Source organism: Gigantopelta aegis, chromosome 11 (genome assembly GCF_016097555.1).
Source record: "Gigantopelta aegis isolate Gae_Host chromosome 11, Gae_host_genome, whole genome shotgun sequence".
Lineage (NCBI taxonomy): Eukaryota > Metazoa > Mollusca > Gastropoda > Neomphalida > Peltospiridae > Gigantopelta > Gigantopelta aegis.
The window spans coordinates 25,098,716-25,118,914 of record NC_054709.1 but is presented as its reverse complement, the minus strand read 5'-3'; the positions used below and the strand labels follow the sequence as shown (position 1 = coordinate 25,118,914).

Here is a 20,199-nt window from a genome sequence, read left to right as displayed (position 1 = left end):
AAAGCACTAACATTGGGTGGTGATGGTGGGAGCAGGATATTCATATTTACAAAACAGACTACAACATTTTACCAATTTTTTTTACTGGCCATCAGGCATGGCAATAGTAGTTATTTACTAGCCCCGCATTGAATATCACTAGCCAAATGAGTGGGACTGCTGTAATCTAGAAGTCGTGTTAAACAAAATAACAAGACTGTTACTCTGTGTGGTGTGTGTAAAAATAAAACCCTGTGTATAGACCTATTTTACTGGCTAATACCGTAGTTGAAGAGTTTAGGCGCAAAACGCGATATATCAATTTTTCATTTTCAGTAAAAATGACTTTTTTAATTGGCGTATATCGCGTTTTGATTTTAAAAAACGGGATTTACCCAATACAATTTCATAAGGATCAATCTTGTTTTGCAGCAAATCAGCGGGCCTACGATTAGCCCTTACTGACATACAATAATGGCTTTAAGTTTAACTAAAAAAAGAAAGATAATGGTTTATATCGTGTTTTGCACCTGAACTCTTCAGTTATACCACATGTACATGTAATGGAGCCCTTTTCATATCTTTCGGGCGGGAAGTAACCCAGTGGTAAAGTGCTCACTTGATGTGTGGTCAGTGTAAGATCGATCCCCGATGGTGGACCCATTGGCCTATTTCTTGTTCCAGCCAGTCCTTCACAACTGGTGTAACAAAGGTTATAAGGAGTAGCAAGGGATAAAAGATCCCTTGCTACTAAGTGAAAAGAGTTGCCCATGAAGTGGGACAGTGGGTTTCCTCTCTCAATATCTGTGTGGCCCTTAACCATATGTCTTACACCATATAACCGTAAATAAAATGTGTTGAGTGTGTTGTTAAAGAAAACATTTCCTTGCTTCATGTAGGAACAACTTTGGATGGTGGTGTGTCACATATAATTACTAGGTCACTGTGATACAAATAAATCAAATAATTTGTCTATATTCTGAAACCACAGGAAAATCACCTTCTCCAATAGATGCCTTTCATCAGTAGTTGGTCCAAAATAAACTGTTCATCCATCCCATTGCAAAAAGTTCACATAATTATAATTGAATCATACCCATAACATATTCATAGGATTGATGGATCAAATCTCCTCGGTGAACCCATTATCAAATTAAAAAAAAAAATTCTCATCCCAAGTTCCCAACCAGTGCATATACACACTGTGTACAAGTACAAATATATCTTTTCCTAGTAATGGAAAAAAATGTAGTGGGTTTCTTCTTAATACATGTGTGTGTCAGATTTACATGTGTATGAAATGTTTTAACATCGGATAGCTGATATTATTAAATCGCTGTGCTCTGGTGGATTCGTTAAACAAAAACATACCTTTTCAGTAGGTGTAGCTACATATGTATATGATATCAGCAGATATTTTTTCTGTTATACAACAGCAGTTTAAAAATGTGCTGAGGTGTCGTTACACAAACATTCCTTTCCTTTAACAGTCAAGCACCTGAAAGATTACAGTGAGGTTAATTTTAAACTAGTGTCTACAGGGTGTATATTACCAAATCAAATCCAATAGATGACAATAGTAACATGTGGCTAAAACTCCCTACCTGCAACGTATCAATCGACATAAACACCAAGGATATAAATACTACCACTCCTCATCCTTAAAGTGAATCACAAAAAAGTGGGTGTCAAGTTGCTCATTTCTGAGATAACGGGTAGCGTCTATGACTACCCTAGTTCCGCACAAACTTTGAATACTTTTTTTTACAGGTACACCCATACATGTTCCAAGCACAAGGCTACTTGACACAGTGGTACTAGATGAAATAAAATTGCATACATTTTTAGCCAGATGAAACTAATTGTTTTTACAACCAACACACACACATTTATAACCAATCACAGGACTTGTGGTGTTCACTTTTCTATCAAAAGTTGGGTGCACCTCAAACTTTGACCCAACCAGAAGTTATTTGGTTTAGTACTACCTACAGATGTCCCTAATAATGGTAGTTCAAAAATGTGCTGAGGTGTTGTTATACAAACATTCCTTTCCTTTAACAGTGAAGCACCTGAAAGATTACAGTGAGGTTAATTTTAAACTCGTTTGTTCAAAGGTTTGTCAGTTATCCATGTGTCAAGTGTATTGTCACACTGTTGGCATGTCTATTTTTGTGAATTCCTCCACTGAAATTACCGCACCATCTTAAAAGCAGGTGCCTGGACATTGCATTTCTCCGGCTACGTAATAAAGAAGTCATTAAAATATACTTCATTGACTATGATTATGAAATTTTAACGCTAATGTTTCTACCACTGCAACAATGAACCGGTGTTTGTAACAGTTGATTTGCTTCATGGCATGTCTATTTTTCGATGGGTTTTTCTGTGTATTAATTGCTACATGCGAGTGTCACCTAAGCAGGTGCTTGTGCACGTTGCATCATAACATCGTCCGGTTATCGCCAGCATTCAGACCTGATGGAAATGTCGCTACTGCAGGTTATTTTAAATGTTTTGACACTTGTTCATCTGCTATTGATCGAGTCATTCTCTTTATACGAGACAAATGTTTGTAGCAGTCTCATCGGACCTGTTTAAGATTATATCATGTGACAGTCGGGTAATGCTCAGCAAAAGGCCCTTTTAGGGTGTTATTTTTGCTAAATGTTTGAACTCATCTGGCCATTGCCCATATTCAGAGTAGCAGGGATTTTTATAGTCTTATTTAGGAAGGGTACTGATATTTCTTGAATGTGCATGCATGGGAACCTCATGCTCTTACTATTTTAATAGTAAAGCACTTGCTTGACTGGTATATCAAAGGCTGTGGTATGTGCTGTCCTGTCTGGGATGGCGCATATACAAAAATGCCTTGCTACTAATGGAAAAATGTAGCGGGTTTACTCTGTGTCAAAATTACCATATGATTGACATCCAATAGCCGATGATTAATAAATCAATGTGCTCTAGTGGTGGCGTTAAACAAGACAAACTTCTTACTATGAGGTTGGGACGTCTATGTAGGATCGATCCCCATTGGTGGGCCCATTGTGCTATTTCTCGTTCTAACCAGTGCACCACGACTGGTGTATCAAAGGCCGTGCTATGTACTATCCTGTCTGTGGGATGGTGCATATAAAAGATCCCTTGCTGCTAATCGAAAAGAGTAGCCCATGAAGTGGCGACAGTGGGTTTCTTCTCTCAATATCTGTGTGGTTCATCACCATATGTCTGACGCCATATAACCGTAAATGTGTTGAGTGCGTCGTTAAATAAAACATTTCCTTCCTTCCTTTTAATCTTTGTCGTCTTCATGTTTAATTTTTGAGTATTTATCTCACTGGAAGGAAATTGATTATTTAGCAATCTGGTTACTGTAGTGTGTTAACACGACCATAAAGTGGGTAATTAACAGCGGGAATTCACATAAATTATGCTGACTGTTGGAGCTGAAAACTTTAATGGCAGCAAGTCGTAAAATGTACAGCAGATATATGAGACTGTGAATAAATTACAGGGCTATTTGACATGTGTCGGTAACATATTGCATATATTTAGAAAATTAATTTTCAGTGTGTGTTGGCAGTGATTCTGGTTTTAATGTGTGTTTTAAATTGCAAATTTGTTAAAATTGATTCTCGGCTTGATGAAAATTACAGGTTTGTTATAGCAGTAGATGCTTCTTTCATACATACTTGCATAACTAGTTTTGGTACCAAATAGTTTGTGGTTTTCATGATGGGGTATTGCTAATCATTCATTCATTATTCATTTATACAAATTGTGTATGAAATGTCTTGTATTTTCTTGAAAAGTATTAAGCAGTCATACAAGTTCTCTACATATAAGTTAAAACAGTTTAATGACACCACTAGAGCACATTGATTTATTAATCATCAGCTATTGGATGTCAAACATTTGGTAATTTTGACATAGTCAGAGGAAATCCACTACATTTTTCCATTAGTAGCAAGGAATCTTTTATATGCACCATCCCACAGACAAGATAGCACATACCATGGCTTTTGATATATAATTTGTGGTACACTGGCTGGAATGCTACATATAAGAGAAAAGTCACTTCATATACATAGCCATAAATAGCAAGACTGCTTTAAAATGCACTTTCACACAGACAAGACAACACATACCACAGCCTTTGATCTACTAGTCATGGAGCACTTGCAGGAATAACCGGCCTCTGTGGTGCAGTGGTCAAGTCATCGGACTACAGGCTAGTAGGTACAGGGTTCGCAGCCCGATACCGGCTCCAACCCAGAGCGAGTTCTTCACTGTCACGAACCACTAACCAACTACATGTAACCCACTGTCCTTGACAGACAACCCAGATAGCTGAGGTGTGTGCCCAGGACAGCATGCTTGAATCTTAATTGGATATAAGCACGAAAATAAGTTGAAATGAAATAAAAAAATGCAGGAATAGGCAATACCCAATGAGTCCACCTGGAGGTATTGAACCGGTGTCCCCGCATTACTTCAATCCAAAGAGTTATAACTGAGCTATACATGCCACCATATACACATGGTTCTTTATACTTATTATAATGTTTATATCCAATTAAGGTTCAAGCATGCTGTCCTGGGCACACACCTCAGCTATCTGGGTTAGTTGTTAGTGAGAGAGAACTCAGTGTAGTGGCCTTGCTCCAACTTACACTCAAACTCACTCTGGGTGGGAGCTGGTACCTGGATGTGAACCCAGTACCTACCAATCTTCAGTCAGTTATTGAGTCATTAAACTCACTCTGGGTGCTGGTACTGGGATGTGAACCCAGTACCTATCAATCTTCAGTCAGTTATTGAGTCATTAAACTCACTCTGGGAGCTGGTACTGGGATGTGAACCCAGTACCTATCGATCTTCAGTCAGTTATTGAGTCATTAAACTCACTCTGGGTGGGAGCTGGTACTGGGATGTGAACCCAGTACCTATTAATCTTCAGTCCAAAGGCTTAACCACTACACCACCAAGGCCGGTTATGTGGTCAAGTAATATCAACTCAACGACTCATTAAACTCGCTCTGGGTGGGAGCTGGTACCGGGATGTGAACCCAGTACCTACCAGCCTTCAGTCCAGTGGCTCAACCACCTATACCACGGAGACCGGTTATGTAGTCAAGTAACAGCTTAATTTATCCTGTGCCATGACATCACACAGTAATAACACATGGCAGTTACCTAATACTCTCCACCACCCAAACGGGGCCTCCACATTACAGTCGAGTGCTAAATATATCTTCAATTACTGGTCAGTTGCAGTGACCGGTGGTCATTCAAAACTATTTTGAACATTCATGCAGAGTGCCAGTGTTCCGCTCACAATGGTGAATGGGATGAGATTGTAACGGGGAAGTTTTATAAAAGAGGGTTGGAAAAAGCCAGCACGGATTCAGTTTGTAGTGAGTGTCGGGTGTGAGGGGCATGTTTCTGACGGCAAGCATTCAGAATGGATCCAACCGGAATAGAATTCCTACAGAACTACTGTGGGGGTGCTGCACTGAGCGCCCACATTAACTCCCCCATGGGCATTGGATCCCCCTTCTCCTATGGTGTGTCTAATTCTTTTGCACAGCAATTTGGAGGTAAGACTTTTTTTTAAATGCTTTTTTAATTTATTTTTTTAAACAATTTAACTTCCAATAATTTAAACTGTTGTGTGTAAAAAAAAGAGGAATATTTTGAATGATTTTGTACGAGAATTTTCATTTTGTTAGCAAAATTTAAGTATCCACATAACATTTAGCCTAGCACTGGGTTTAAACTATTTATTGACTATCAAATATATATTGTACTGTAATTGGCAAATAGGCCAAAGCCAATATTATTATTAAGTTTTAAGTTTAGCATTTATATTAAATGATCTGGTATGTGCTGTTCTGTGGTGGAAAGATCCTCTGATGATTCTGTATTTTTAGTTTTTAGTTTTTTCATCTAAGTATTTCTTTTAAAAGACAGCAAATGATGTGGTATGTGCTGTCCTGTTTGTGGGAAAGATTATCTGATTCTGTATTTTTACTTGTTCTATCTAAGTGTTTCTTTTAAAAAACTGACCAAATGATGTGGTATGTGCTGTCCTGTCTGTTGGAAAAGATTCTCTGATGATTTTGTAATTTTACTTTTTCCATCTATGTGTTTCTTTTAAAAGTTATCTCATGCAAGTCAGCAAAACATCCGCTAGATTTTTTAAAAACATGTTGTTGGATCTGTTTCCTTGTCCTTCACCCAAAACCAGGTGGAAAAACAGACAAGCTGACAAGCTTTGAAGGTTATTTTCATAATAAAGTAAAGTTAAAACTGCTTAATCCAGATACCGACTCCAAACCCTGAGTGAGTGCTCTGCAAGGCTCAATGGGTAGGTGTAAACCACTTGCACCGACCAGTGATCCATAACTGGTTCAACAAAGGCCATGGTTTGTGCTATCCTGCCTGTGGGAAGCACAAATAAAAGATCTCTTGCTGCTAATCGGAAGAGTAGCCCATATAGTGGCGACAGCGGGTTTCCTCTCAAAATGTGTGTGGTCCTTAACCATATGTCTGATGCCATATAACCGTAAATAAAATGTGTTGAGTGCGTCGTTAAATAAAACATTTCTTTCTTTCTTTTTAGTAATGTATGTCATAACTTTGGCCCAGTATCGGAGTATGATTTTTCTCTTGAATATTAAAGGGACATTCCTGAGTTTGCTGCAATTTGTAAGATGTTAAGATGTTATCGACTAACAGAGACTTTTTTAACGATTGTAATTACATATCAAATATATTTTTGTGCATAAAATATTAGTGACTGTATATTAAATGTGTTTCTAATTATTCTAATATTTGTACTACATTAAATTTAATTTTATTTCCTAAAATATTATTTTTCGTACGTACGAAATTATTTTAAGACAAAATCAAGTTTGGGCTTCTTACAAATATTAAGACGACCAGAAACACATTGACTATACAGACACTGATATTCTAAACAAGAAAATATATTTAATACATAAGTTTAATGGTAGAAATATGTTATTAGTCGGAAACATCTTACAAAATAGCAAACTCGGGAATGTCCCTTTAATACAATTTGTTTGAGATGCTGCATAGTGTATGTACTGAAAACATTAGAATGACATAATGTATAGGAAAGGAAAGGAAAGGAAATATTTTATTTAACGACACACTCAACACATTTTATTTATGGTTAATGTTGTCAGACATCTGGTTAAAGACCACACAGATATATAGAGAGGAAACCAGCTGTCGCTACTTCACGGGCTACTCTTTTCGATTAGCAGCAAGAGGTCTTTAATATGCACCATCCCGCAGACAGGATAGAACATACCACAGCCTGTGATATACCAATCGTTGTGCACTGGCTGGAATGAGAACTAGCCCAATGGGCCCACTGACGGGGATTGATCCCAGACCAACTGCGCAGTAATCGAGTGCTGTACCTCTGAGCTACGTCTTGCCCCTTGGTTCATTAGACTTTACTGGAACGTTAATCAAATGAGTTCAGCCATATAAACTGAAATTGAATATGGGTAATAAATAGGATATTAAACAGGCTACCATTTCATATCAGGTTTATGTCCCTCATGAAATAATTTTCATTGAAAATTAATTCTATCAGGACATATAAATGATACGAAATGGGACGGTCGTTTAATATCCTATGAATAGTAGATGCTTTGAGAAACTTAATGTTAAAAATGTAAGTTTGAGATAGTTTGTCATTCTAACATCATTTTCTTAAGTCACTACTAATAAAAATTTAAGTGAAGGGTGCTTACATAAAACTAAATCTCATTAAAAATATTTTATTTTTCTCTTTTTTTATGTGACATCTGTAAAGTTTAACCTTGAATTGGATAGAAAAGCCATTTTAAAGCATGATACCGCGTTTGCCTGATGCGCGATCGATCTAGGACTATTGGGCTATTTCTCATTCAAACCAGTGCTCCCCAACTGGTGTTACAAAGGCCGTGATATGTACTATCCTGTCTGTGGGATGGTTCATATAAAAGATCCCTTGCTGCCAATCGAAAAGAGTAGCCTATGAAGTGGCGACAGCAGGTTTCCTTTCTCATATATCTGTGTAGTCCTTAACCATATGTCCGACGCCATATAACCATAAATAAAATGTGTTGAGTGCGTCGTTAAATAAAACATTTCATTCCTTCCATTCCAACGAGTTTTCACATAGCTGTCAAGTGGTTTTGTCATTCAAAACTTGATAAATGGCTGCTTGGTGATGTAATTTATAACAAGTTATGACCTATATCTATCAGGTGTAACCGTGGGCAAGGTAACACTGCAGAGGATCACTTCCTGTAGTTAACCGAGATCTCTCGTAATTTTGCAGTATGAATTAGTATTGAATATTACGTAAAATAGTTCTTCTCGTTTAAAGGCATACTGTCACAGATTTAAGGACCTTATTTCTCTAAAAATGGATAATAAATAAACATTGCATTAATTGTTGGAAAACAAATCTAGCTATCGCATCACTTTAACTAAACCATGATGGAATGAAATCCATGTCAACCCTCAAGGCAATTTTAGTTTTTGAGTTATGGACCATTGCCATAATTCAATTATTTTTACAAAGTATCATTAATAAATGGAGTATGGTGGTTATGAAGATGGTTGAATAAAGTACATTTAGGGACAAATCAAATTATTTTTGTTCAGGTAATACTTTGATAGACCATTAAATAGGTCGGTGGTCTGTGACAATATGCCTTTAATGAACAAAATATTTTAATTCTCTAATTGCTACTATGTATTTGTTTTTAATTTTATCTAAAATAGTTTTTTTGTTTACTGAACCTGTTTTTAGTATTGCATGTAGTTGCTATGATTGTTCTTTAATTATTATGTAAAATAGCCACACTTATTTAAACCTTTCTACTTTTATTATTCATTAGAACACTCATGTTAAAAATAAAACTATGTATGGGAATATATTGTTAAAAAAATGTATTGTTTTTTTTTTTGTTACTATTACTTTTAGTTTAAAATGGCTGATCCTTGACTATATCTTAAAAGTTGCACAACCTAGTTCCAGCCCTTGAAACTAACCAACCTTAAAGGGACATACCCTAGTTTTTAAACACTAAAGCATATTTTTGACTATTATAACCGTTTTTGATAACTTAAATCATACTTTACTTATATTTTATTGTTTAGATTATCAATTTCCATACATTCGAAGTGTTGTTGGTCATCCTGGTGTTTTTAATATCACAAAATGCATTTCTCATATTTTTTAAAACGCACATGCGTCTGAGAAGTAACAGTTATGGAGTCGAGTTTTAGTCTATTTTTAGAGGGTATTTCACCATTTCAAAGTGACTCATGTTTCACCCAATTGTAACTTTATCAAAATGTTTGACAGGTTTGTAGATTAACTAAATTTAGTGTTAATTTTCACGGCTTGAAACTAGGGTCTGTCCCTTTAAGGTTAATCTGCAAATGTACATGTAACAGATCTGTATTTAAGGATTATCTGTTATTTCTTTTCTGTTCATCAGTAAAGCCATTTTCAGATGATTTTTGTTTTGTTCATAGCCAGGTAAAACAAATAACAGACAATACTTATAATTAAATTTGAAACATACTTACTAATAACATTAAAAGTTAATATTTTTTTTTGAATTTTTTTTTGGGGGTTAAAACAATAACGCTCAGTAAGACACATTACCAATATAAAATGACATCATCAGGTATTACATTCCTTGAGGACATAATTTTTACGTTCAGCGAAAAATTTACAAATAGCAATATTTCTATATTGATTAGCAAGCACTGTATCATGTTTTAAAATTGTGTAGGGATCTCTCAAACGCGTGTAGCAAATGAATACTGAACAAAACGCTCCCTGGAAATATGGAAGTGCTGGCATTGTAGTCTCACATGTAGATGTTGTATATGATATTATTTCTCATAACAGGGTTATAACCGTTGTGACATGGCATACCTGGGGCATGTGACTATATATATATATATATATATATATATATATATGACATACCTGAACCAGGTGAGTGCTGCAGGTCAACAACCTGGCGTAATTAACCCAGAGAAAGTGAAGGTGTTATGCAAGACGTTCCATAATGGCGTGTCGCGTTACATAACTCTGAAAACATGACCCAGTGGAGATCTGAGGCAGTTACCCAACCCATTACACAGTCCCACACACCTGTTATCACCTAATGGGCATTAGCCATTGTGTGGGCTATACTTCTTTCTGGGATGAAAACCAATGACTTTATTGGGCGATTTGTCCGACAACCCTTGGACCGAGCAACGCCAAGTCACCCGGCCTAATGGGGGTTTTGATCGTTGTATTCGATGACGTGACGGGATTGTGCAGTGATTGTGTTGTGACGTAACTTCATTTCTGTGAATGCTATTTAATACGTATTACTAACTTGGTAACTGGCGAAGGTGGCACAATCAAAAGACCAGGTTAATGAACTTTTGCTGCTTTGTATCACCAACCACTTGGTGGTCAAATTGTACGTTCAGTCCGATTGTCTGTCTGTGTCTGTTTTTGATTAAAATTTATTAGGGAGATTTGAGAAAGAAGAATAAAAATGACTATTTCATCATGATTGGTTTATAGTGCAAGACGAGGGTTTAAGCTATCCTTTCCTACACTGCCAAATTTAAATTCAGCTTGGCAAAGAAATTATGTAGAGATAATTAATTTGAGAATTGTGTAATGAGAGTTGTTTTTTTGCCACCAAATGGTAAAAGATAATACTACATGTTAGCTATAGAGATGGGCGGTATTAAAATTTGTGGTTTGGTATTGATATCGGTATTTATGAGTGATTTACCTCGGTATCGGTATGGTATTTGGTATTGACAATATCAATACCAATATCGAGCGGTATTTTCGGTAGACTCAGCTTTACATGCATGCTTGAGTTATGGCTCACCCACTAATTTTGGTCTAAATAAAATTAAACTATATACATAAGACTGTTGTCTGATTTATACCCAACCCATGTTGTGTTCGTTAGATATATTTTTAGTACATTTTTGAATACCAAAATTTTGGTATTTTGAAATTTGCTCAGTACGGTAAATTGGTATTGATACCAGTACCAAATGGTATATACGGTATACCACCCAGCTCTAGTTGGTGAAGAATTTTAAGGAATGAATATTGTAAGTTAAACTGCAGTTAGCTTGTAAAATAAAACCAGAACTTAGCACCTCCATTTCTCCATATATTGGTAACAAAAATTAAATTTTGTTACATTTTCCCTAACAAAATGTGTCGGATTGCCAAAAATACCTTCTTCTTTATTCTTCATTTGATTCCAACCAGTGTATCATGGCTGGTAATATCATAGACCATGGTGTGTACTGTCCTGTCTGTGGGAAAGTGTATATAAAAGATCTCTAGCTGCTAATAGATAAATGGCAGGTTTCCTGTATGATGACAAGTCAAAAATTAACCAGTTGTTTGAGATCCAATAGTCAATGAATAATAAATGTGCTCAAGTGGTGGTGTTAAACAAAACAACTTTAGGATTGGTTTGGTCGTAGATCACTCAACTCGGGGGAACTTCAATTGTCCCTCCCCCCTCCCTACCAATACTACACTTTGGGTACATAAAAAGATGTAGGTTTTCTTGTTTCCTCCCTCCCTCCCCTCCCCCTCCCCTCCCCCCACCCTCCCCTCCCCCTCCCCTCCCTCTCTCTCTCTCCCTCCCTCCCTCCCTCCCTCCCTCCCTCCCTCTCTCTCTCTCTCTCTCTCTCTCTCTCTCTCTCTCTCTCTCTCTCTCTCTCTCTCTCTCTCTCTCTCTCTGCCTTGTGTTAACATAATGTGTCAAATACCAAACATCATGGTTTAAAATGTGCTGAGGTGTTGCTAAAAACATGATTTCATTTCTTGCCGACCTTTGATTCTAGAATAATTTGTAACGGCATAAATATATTCATTAGTGCACCAAGGATGACAGAATTGGAAGGGACATAACTTGGTATTGTACTCGAACATGAAATTTGCAGCCAGTTATATGATCACACACTCAAACCCTATTAATCACAACATACATATAATACTTTCCGTACCCTCTACAACGCTACAGAGTGCAGGGCGTAGCCCAGTGGTACAGCACTCGCTCGATGTGCAGTCAGTGTAGGATCGATCCCCGTCACTACTAATAAAAATTTAAGTGAAGGGTGCTTACATAAAACAAAATCTCATATTAAAAATATTTTATTTTTCTCTTTTTTCTGTGACATCTGTAAAGTTTAACCTTGAATTGGATAGAAAAGCCATTTTAAAGCATGGTACAGTGTTCGCCTGATGCGCGATCGATCTATGACTATTGGGCTATTTCTCCTTCCAGCCAGTGCACCACGACTGGTATATCAAAGGCTGTGGTATGTACCACCCTGTCTGTGGGATGGTGCATATAAAAGATCCCTTGCTGCTAATCAAAAAGAGTAACTCATGAAGTGGCGACAGCGGGTTTCCTCTCTCAATATCTGTGTGGTCCTTAACCATATGTCTGATGCCATTTAACCATAAATAAAATGTGTTGAGTGCATTGTTAAATTCTTTCTTTCTACAACACTACAAGAAATAGTTTCCTAAATCCTAATTAAGTTTATATTAGTAGACAAAATTGTGAAAGCCAAAAAAAACCAAACAGGTGGTTAAATTTTGTGCTTCTGTTAATGTAGTGATCTAAAAGTTAACTTTTATTTTATTTAAAGTTTGATTTGTTTTATGACAGCAGTAGAGCACATCGATTTATTAATCGTTGGCTATTACATGTTAAACATTTGGTAATTGTGACGTAACTATTTGTGGAAAAGTACATATAAAAGATCCATTGCTGCTAAAAGAAAAATGTATCTGAAGATTGATTGATGCCATATAACCATTCAATAGCAGATTTATTCATCTATGTGGTGTAGTGGAGACTTAACAAAACAACATGTGGCAGGTCTTATTTTCCGTTGCCCAGCCAGTGCACTGCGACTGGTACATCAAAGGCCGTGGTATGTGTGCTATCCTGTTCATATTTACAAAATAGACTTAACTGTAGCATTTGACTTTTTTTTTTTACTAGCCATCGGGCATGGCAATAGTAGTTATTTACTAGCCCAACACTGAAATTCACTAGCCATGGGAGTGGGGCTACCATAATCTAGAAGCTCTGCTAGCCATTGGGCATGGCAATAGTAGTTATTTACTGGCCCAACACTGAAATTCACTAGCCATGGGAGTGGGGCTACCATAATCTAGAAGCTCTGAATGGATATGAAAAAGCTGTGATTTGTTTGTAACCCTAAGTATTAATGCAAATATGAATAAGCAGTTTTCTTACACACCCGTTGGTGAGAACACCATGCGTGCATTATTTTTGGTTACACATGGTTGTTTACACATGTACCTGTGTTTACAATATCGAGACATACGACTGGCTGCTCCTAGGTGATGACCAGGTCACCAATGCCATACTACATGTACCAATAAAAAACTACAGGATGGAAATTGATTATTCCATTGATTAGACTGTGACATATAGTTAACCTGACATACATGTGTCTGTGACGCATAAGTCAGCTACATGTGCAACAGCTGTAAATAACTTTTTGTTTAAAAAAAGAAGTTAAAATTTGTTTAAAACCTGGTTTTTGAGGATATGTAAGAAATAGAATAATACATTCGTGTCTGCTATAGATACCATTTATCTCACAACTTGTTTAAAAACATAACAAACTCGCTTTCGCTCGTTAGATACATTTTAAAACAACTTGTGAGATAAATGGTATCTAATGGCCACTCATGTATTATTCTCTATATCTATATTCAGGAATTTTTTTTTAACTTGGGCCAAAAATCAGCCTGGGCCAAAAATCAGCCTGGCTTTCAATAAACTCGGCACCTCCCAGCCTTAGGAAAGTTAGGAAATGTTTTATTTAACGACACACTCAACACAATTTATCTACAGTTATATGGCTGTCACCACTTCATGGCCTACTTTTTTTAATTACCAGCAAGAGATCTTTTATATGCACCATCACACAGACAGGATAGCACATACCACGGCCTTTGATATACCAGTCATGATGCATTGGCTGGAACGAGAAATAGCCTAATGGGCCCACCAAGGGGAATCGATCCTGGATCACTGGGCTACATCCTGTCTTTCCCTCCCAGCCTTAAACCTAATGGCTTGACCACTGCGCCACTGAGGCAGTAAATTTCTTTGCCTGGAATGTAATTTGTGGCAAGACCATAAGGTTTGTCCATAAGAATGTGTTGGGTTGCAATCTTCCATAGGGCACCTTGCATTGGTTACACATCTGTTGAACACACTTCCTGCTGGTCAGTTAGATTCCCTCACTCTGACCACACCAGCTGGGCTCAGGCCAGTTGACCTTGCAGGTCAAAGGTTGAATTGAATAACTACTAGTCAGTGGCAGTGTTACACCGCTTTGAACCATCTGAGGCCCAAAATGGGATGTTTCATTGCAGAAGATAGAAATTTGTTACTGTTAGTTATCCTTATGCTGTCCCCTGTATAGCAAAGACATTTTCACATTTTTTATGACTATGGGTAAAACTAAATTGGATTAAAAAGATCGGTGGCCTGACTTGGTGTGTGTGTGTGTGTGTGTGTGTGGGGGGGGGGGGGGTTGGTGTTTAAGGACCACACAGATATTGAGAGAGGAAACCCGCTGTCACCACTTCATGGGCTACTCTTTTTGATTAGCAGCAAAGGATCTTTTATATGCACCATCCCACAGACAGGGTAGCACATACCACGGCCTTTGATATACCAGTCGTGTTGCACTGGATGGAACGAGAAATAGACCAATGGGCCCACTAATAGGGGGAATCGATCCCAACGTGACCGCGCATCAAGCGAGCGCTTTACCACTGAGTTACCTCCTGCCCCCTGACTATCAATGTAGTTTGACAGGTGGGAGTCAAGCAGGACATGCTGTGGTTTGAAATACTGTTATTTTCAGTGCCCTTCCCATGAAAAGTGAACCGTCAAGAACAGTGTACATGTTCCTTCATCCAGTAGCCGACAATTAATTAATCCACGTGCTCTAGTGGTGTCGTTAAACAAAACAAATGTTACCTGTGATATATAAAGTTTAAGGCAATATTTTATAGGTATTGTCATGTATTTGTCATCATTATTGCCCTCGGTGGTGTCGTGGTTAAACCATCGGGCATAAGGCTGGTAGGTACAGGGTTCGCAGCCTGGTACCTGCTCCCACCTCGAGTGGTTTTAATGACTCGGTGGTTAGGTGTAAGGCCACTACACCATCTTCTCTCTCTCTCTCTCTCTCTCATTAACATCTAACTAACAACTAACCCACTGTCCTGGACAAACAACCCAGATAGTTACGGTGTGTTCCCAGGACAGCGTGCTTGAACCTTAATTGGATATAGGCACCAAAATAAGTTCGAAGGAAGGAAGGAAGGAAATATTTATTTAGCGACGCACTCAACACATTTTATTTACGGTTATATGGCATTAGACATATGGTTAAGGACCATAGATATTGAGGGAGTAAACCCGCTGTCGCCACTTCATGGACTACTCTTTTCGATTAGCAGCAAGGGATCTTTTATATGCATCATCCCATAGACAGGATAGCACATACCATGGCCTTTGATGTACCAGTCATGGTGCACCGGCTGGAGCGAAAAATAGCCCAATGGGCCCACTGACAGGGATCAATCCCAAACCGACCACGCATCAAGCGAGCACTTTACCACTGGACTACGTCTGGCCCCAAGTTCAAATGAATGAATGAATGTTATTACAATGAATGTTATTACAATGGTTGTATTACAATGGTTGTGTGACCCTGCCTTTAATGGCTCTTGTAAATTCACTCTCCAGGGCCTTGCCCAGATGACCTGTGCTGCAAACCCCTGTAAACTGAACCAACAGTTGGCTGTTTGAAAAGTGATCTTTCTTAGAACTAGATGAGTAGTTCAGAGCCAGGTCGGTCTGACCTAGCAGCAGGCCAGGCCAGTTTGGCGGTGCTATATGCTACTGCTACACCACTGGTCACTGTTTGACTTGTTCATTGATGTTTGTTTTCCTCCAAATGGGATGGGCAGAAATGTTTGTTGACCTTGGGTTTAACTTGCTGGGTAGCAGAGAGTGGGGAAATGGACAATTAAAGAACTGTTTTTAAGAAAAATTGTCAAACATTGATCAGGGTTCGAAACTCACCAAAAATATGGTGGGCCAAAAATAATAATGCAACAAGGCTAGCTCTGCCACTCATCAAATTCGCCAATTGCGAATTTTAAGCACAATTGGCGAATTTTATTTTAATTTGTGAAAATAAATTGTGTAATAATTGATATTTTAGCTATAGGTTTTACATTTTTGAGATAATTTGGCGAAATGTTCTGACCACCCAGAGCTAGCCCTGATGCATGTTGGCAAATTATGGTAAGCGAACCACGAGCAAGATTTTAATGTGGAATATAAATATTAACAGTTGTTCATGTTATAGCTCTAAAGAAGATAATATTATTTTGGGCAACTATAACATTTTTTTTTTTAATATTTAAGTCTCTCAAACAGGGCATTTGGCGACCTGGCTACAGGCCGTTTCGAGGCCTGGTTGATGATGATGATGTAGTTGAATTGAATAAAGGGCATGACATACCTCAGTGATAAAGTGCTCGCTTTATGTGCGGTCGGTCTGGGATCGATTCCCGTCGGTGGGCCCATTGGGCTATTTCTTGTTCTAGCCAGAGTACCACAACAGTGGCAAAGGATGTGGTATGTGCTGTCCTATCTGTGGGATAGTGCATATAAAGATCCCTTGCTACTAATGGGAAAATGTAGCTGGTTTTCTGTCAAAATTACCAAATGCTTGACATCCAATATCTGATGGTTAATAAATCCATGTGCTCTGGTGGTGTCGTTAAACAAAACAAATCTTTTAACTGAATTATTTTTGTAGGTGTCTTCATGTTTTCACTCTCCAATGTTCATTTAATAAAACTGAGTAACCCAGTTGATTTTGGATTATTTTGGGTTACTGCTACCTATGTGTATGTGGGTGCATTGGTGGGTGGTGTGTGTTCATGTAAACAATTGTTTTGAAACCATATTTCTATATACACAAATGGTAGTAAACTAACAATTACCATATTTTTCACCATCCCATTTGACATAATTGGACAAATTATACAGAATCGTACAGTTCGCAATTTTTTCGTACGTACGAAATTATTTGAAGACAAAATCCAGTTTGGGCTTCTTACAAATATTAAGACGACCAGAAACACATTGAATATACAGACACTGATATTCTAAACCAGAAAATGTATTTAATATATAAGTTTAATTGTAGAAATATTTTGTTAGTCGGAAACATCTTACAATGCAGCAAACTCAGGAATGTCCCTTTAATGTTCTACACTAAATAGCTGATGATTAATCAGTGTGCTAATAAAACAAACTTTCTTACTTTCTTTGTCTTTCTTGTTTTTTTTTTTCTTTTATTTTTGTCTGTCTTTTTTATTAACAAACTTATTTTATTAAATATTAATTTCTTGTTTTTTTTTTTTTTTCTTACAGTGGGATCATCTCCAGCGCTAGCACGGGCGTTGTCAGCCATTCAGCAGACGCAGAAAAGACCCCGCAGTGAGAAGAAAGCCATACCCGTCGACCAGAAAGACAACAAGTATTTCGAACGAAGAAAACGAAACAACAATGCTGCTAAGAAATCGAGAGATGCGAGGAAGGCACGGGAGGACGAGATCGCCATCAGGGCCAGCTTTCTGGAAAAAGAAAACGCAATTTTACGTGCCCAGGTGGCGACGTTACGCGAAGAAGCCAATTCCCTCCGACAGCTGCTGCTGCAGAAAAGGTCGCAACATTGAATGTGTGAGAGAGAGAGGACCATAATAACATATCTATATACATGAACGTGTTGGTGTGTCGGGCAGATTGTTAAAACAAGTTCTGCCATCGTTGTTGGATTAACCCTTTCAGTGTCTAGTGTATGTACAGGCCTGGTGCTTTTAAAACCGTTAGTCTAGACTCTGGGTCTGAGATTTTAACGTCTTGGCAACGCTATACAAATTGCATGCGAGTGACAATGTCATTAGAGATTGAGTCTGGAGGTTTTACAAGCATGGGCTCTGGGCCCCGTTCCACAAAGCAGTGTTAGCGCCAAGATCACCATAAGTGCATATGTTAGCTGTGCAGTTACGGTGATCTTAAGTCTAAGATTGCTTTGTGGAACGGGGCTCTGGTCTGTAAGCAGGTGTGTTCAGCACAATGCTGGTCTGTGATCTCATATTGAGAGGCATGTCTTTTTACAGTCATATCATACAATCATGTCGAGGAAACCGTCTACCACTTAGAACAGCAGGCATTTATCCAGGCATTCTGTGAGTCAGAACATGGGCGGCACGGCAAAGTCTCAATTTCTATGCTAAAATTAAATATATATATATATATATCGAGAGAGAGAGAATAACTAGTTAATGACTTAGGATGTCGGATTTACTTTGTTCACAACAATTACATAATTTTGGAAAACGACATTTCAACGTCTTTTTTTAGTTACTTTTGAAATGTTTCGACATGGTCCTAGGTCCTATCTTGTTATTCATAAAAATAATATTTTGGATAATGTGGATAATAAAGAAATTATTACACTCGTTTGTGAATCGTACTGATTTTTCGAAACTCGTGTCGGGATTCATGTATTACCCTCCCTCTGGCTCGGTTAATAAAAAAAATCCTGACACTTGTTTTGTAAAATCAGTACGACACACAAGCTCTTATCATAATTTCTATATATGTAAGTTATCTGTCGAAGTAAACATTTTATCATCATTAAAAAAGCATGCCTATTTTGTGCACAATTTCATGTTCTGCATTGCATATTGTTTCTGGTATTCTGGGAGTGGCAGTCCTCTGAGGGTGCAGGAAGGATGTATTGTCCTGTAACGTATATCATTGGGCGTGGCTGTCCTATAGATGAGGCAATAGATAGATATTCATGGAATCATCCACTTTTGCCAAACTCCCATTCGACTCTGCATTGTGCAGAGATACGATCTTGATTATGGATAACAGTTTTGTCTTTCAGATTCAACTTTTAAAAAATTGGCATGTTTTTATTAATTTGTGATATATTTAGACAAAAAAAAGCATGTTGAGTTTTCAGACAGATATATCGCATTCAGTAAGCATGTTTGTAAGTATATCATGTTTTCCAGTAAGCAGATCATGTTTTCCAGTAAGCGTATCATGTTTCTAATCAGTGTACAGTTTCCAGTGAGCAAATTGTTTTGATTAAGTGTAACATGATTCCTTTAAGCATAATTGATATCATGTGTTTAATTGACATATATTGTTTACAATGAGCATTTCCTGTTTCCAGTAAGCATTTTGTAACTAGGTAACAGAATGTTAGCCAGTAGCTGAATTTATTTTTAATATGGGTCTGTTATGTCTTGATACAATTTGCATGTATTGCATGTTTGAATTGCATATGTATGTCAAACATAATCTGGGTACTCTGCCATTCAAGAGCTAGATGGACATTTGCATTTATCATTTGTGAGTTGGCTGATAACACATATTTGACATATTAATCACTGATACATATACTACAGGAAGAAAGCTGTCACAACCTACATATTTAACCAAAACATCAATTGTTGTGTTTTATTAATAATTGTGTTTTTTCCTATAGTGTGTGTATCAGTGCTTAATATGTGAAATATTTGTTATCAGCAAACACGAAAATGATCAATGTAGTGGTATTTAGCGTCAAACAGGGTTATTGTTGTATTAGAGCACGAATCGTTGCCTGCCCAGTGGTAGGCAACCATTCTGTGTTTTCGCTATAGAGTTATCTCTAGCTGAGAGAGCGATCATAACTGTTCAAATGTCCGTCTAGCTCTCGAACGGCAGAGTACTCGGGCTACATAAAACTGTGATACAAACGCATGTTGAACTATCAATTTGTCTATAGTCTCCCATGTGAATAATGTCAGTTTATGACGACATACAAACACATGTTGAACTATCAATTTGTCTTTAGTCTCCCATGTGAATGTCAGTTTGTGATGACCGGTTGCCCATGGTTCACCTCATGCAGGGGAGGTAACTGTTACCTCACTTTCTTCAGCTAGTTGGCTATGGTCAGCTATCACAAGTTTACCAG

General features: G+C 37.7%; 2 protein-coding genes across 2 annotated transcripts in view; both read left to right on the top strand.

Moving 5' to 3' along the window:
- LOC121385168 overlaps positions 1–6,346 on the top strand; it is a 30,762-nt gene extending 24,416 nt beyond the window's left edge. Inside the window, exon 5 of the mRNA XM_041515715.1 lies at positions 6,311–6,346. Within this exon, the coding sequence (XP_041371649.1) occupies positions 6,311–6,330 (20 nt within the window). The 3' untranslated portion in view covers positions 6,331–6,346. The remainder of the gene's footprint in view (positions 1–6,310) is intronic.
- A 9,627-nt stretch (positions 6,347–15,973) lies between these two features.
- LOC121385111 (hepatic leukemia factor-like) lies at positions 15,974–17,896 on the top strand. The gene is made up of 2 exons (XM_041515648.1): positions 15,974–15,992; positions 17,592–17,896. The coding sequence occupies exons 1-2, from the start codon at positions 15,974–15,976 to the stop codon at positions 17,894–17,896; spliced, it is 324 nt and encodes a 107-aa protein (XP_041371582.1).
- The last annotated feature ends 2,303 nt before the right edge of the window (positions 17,897–20,199 follow it).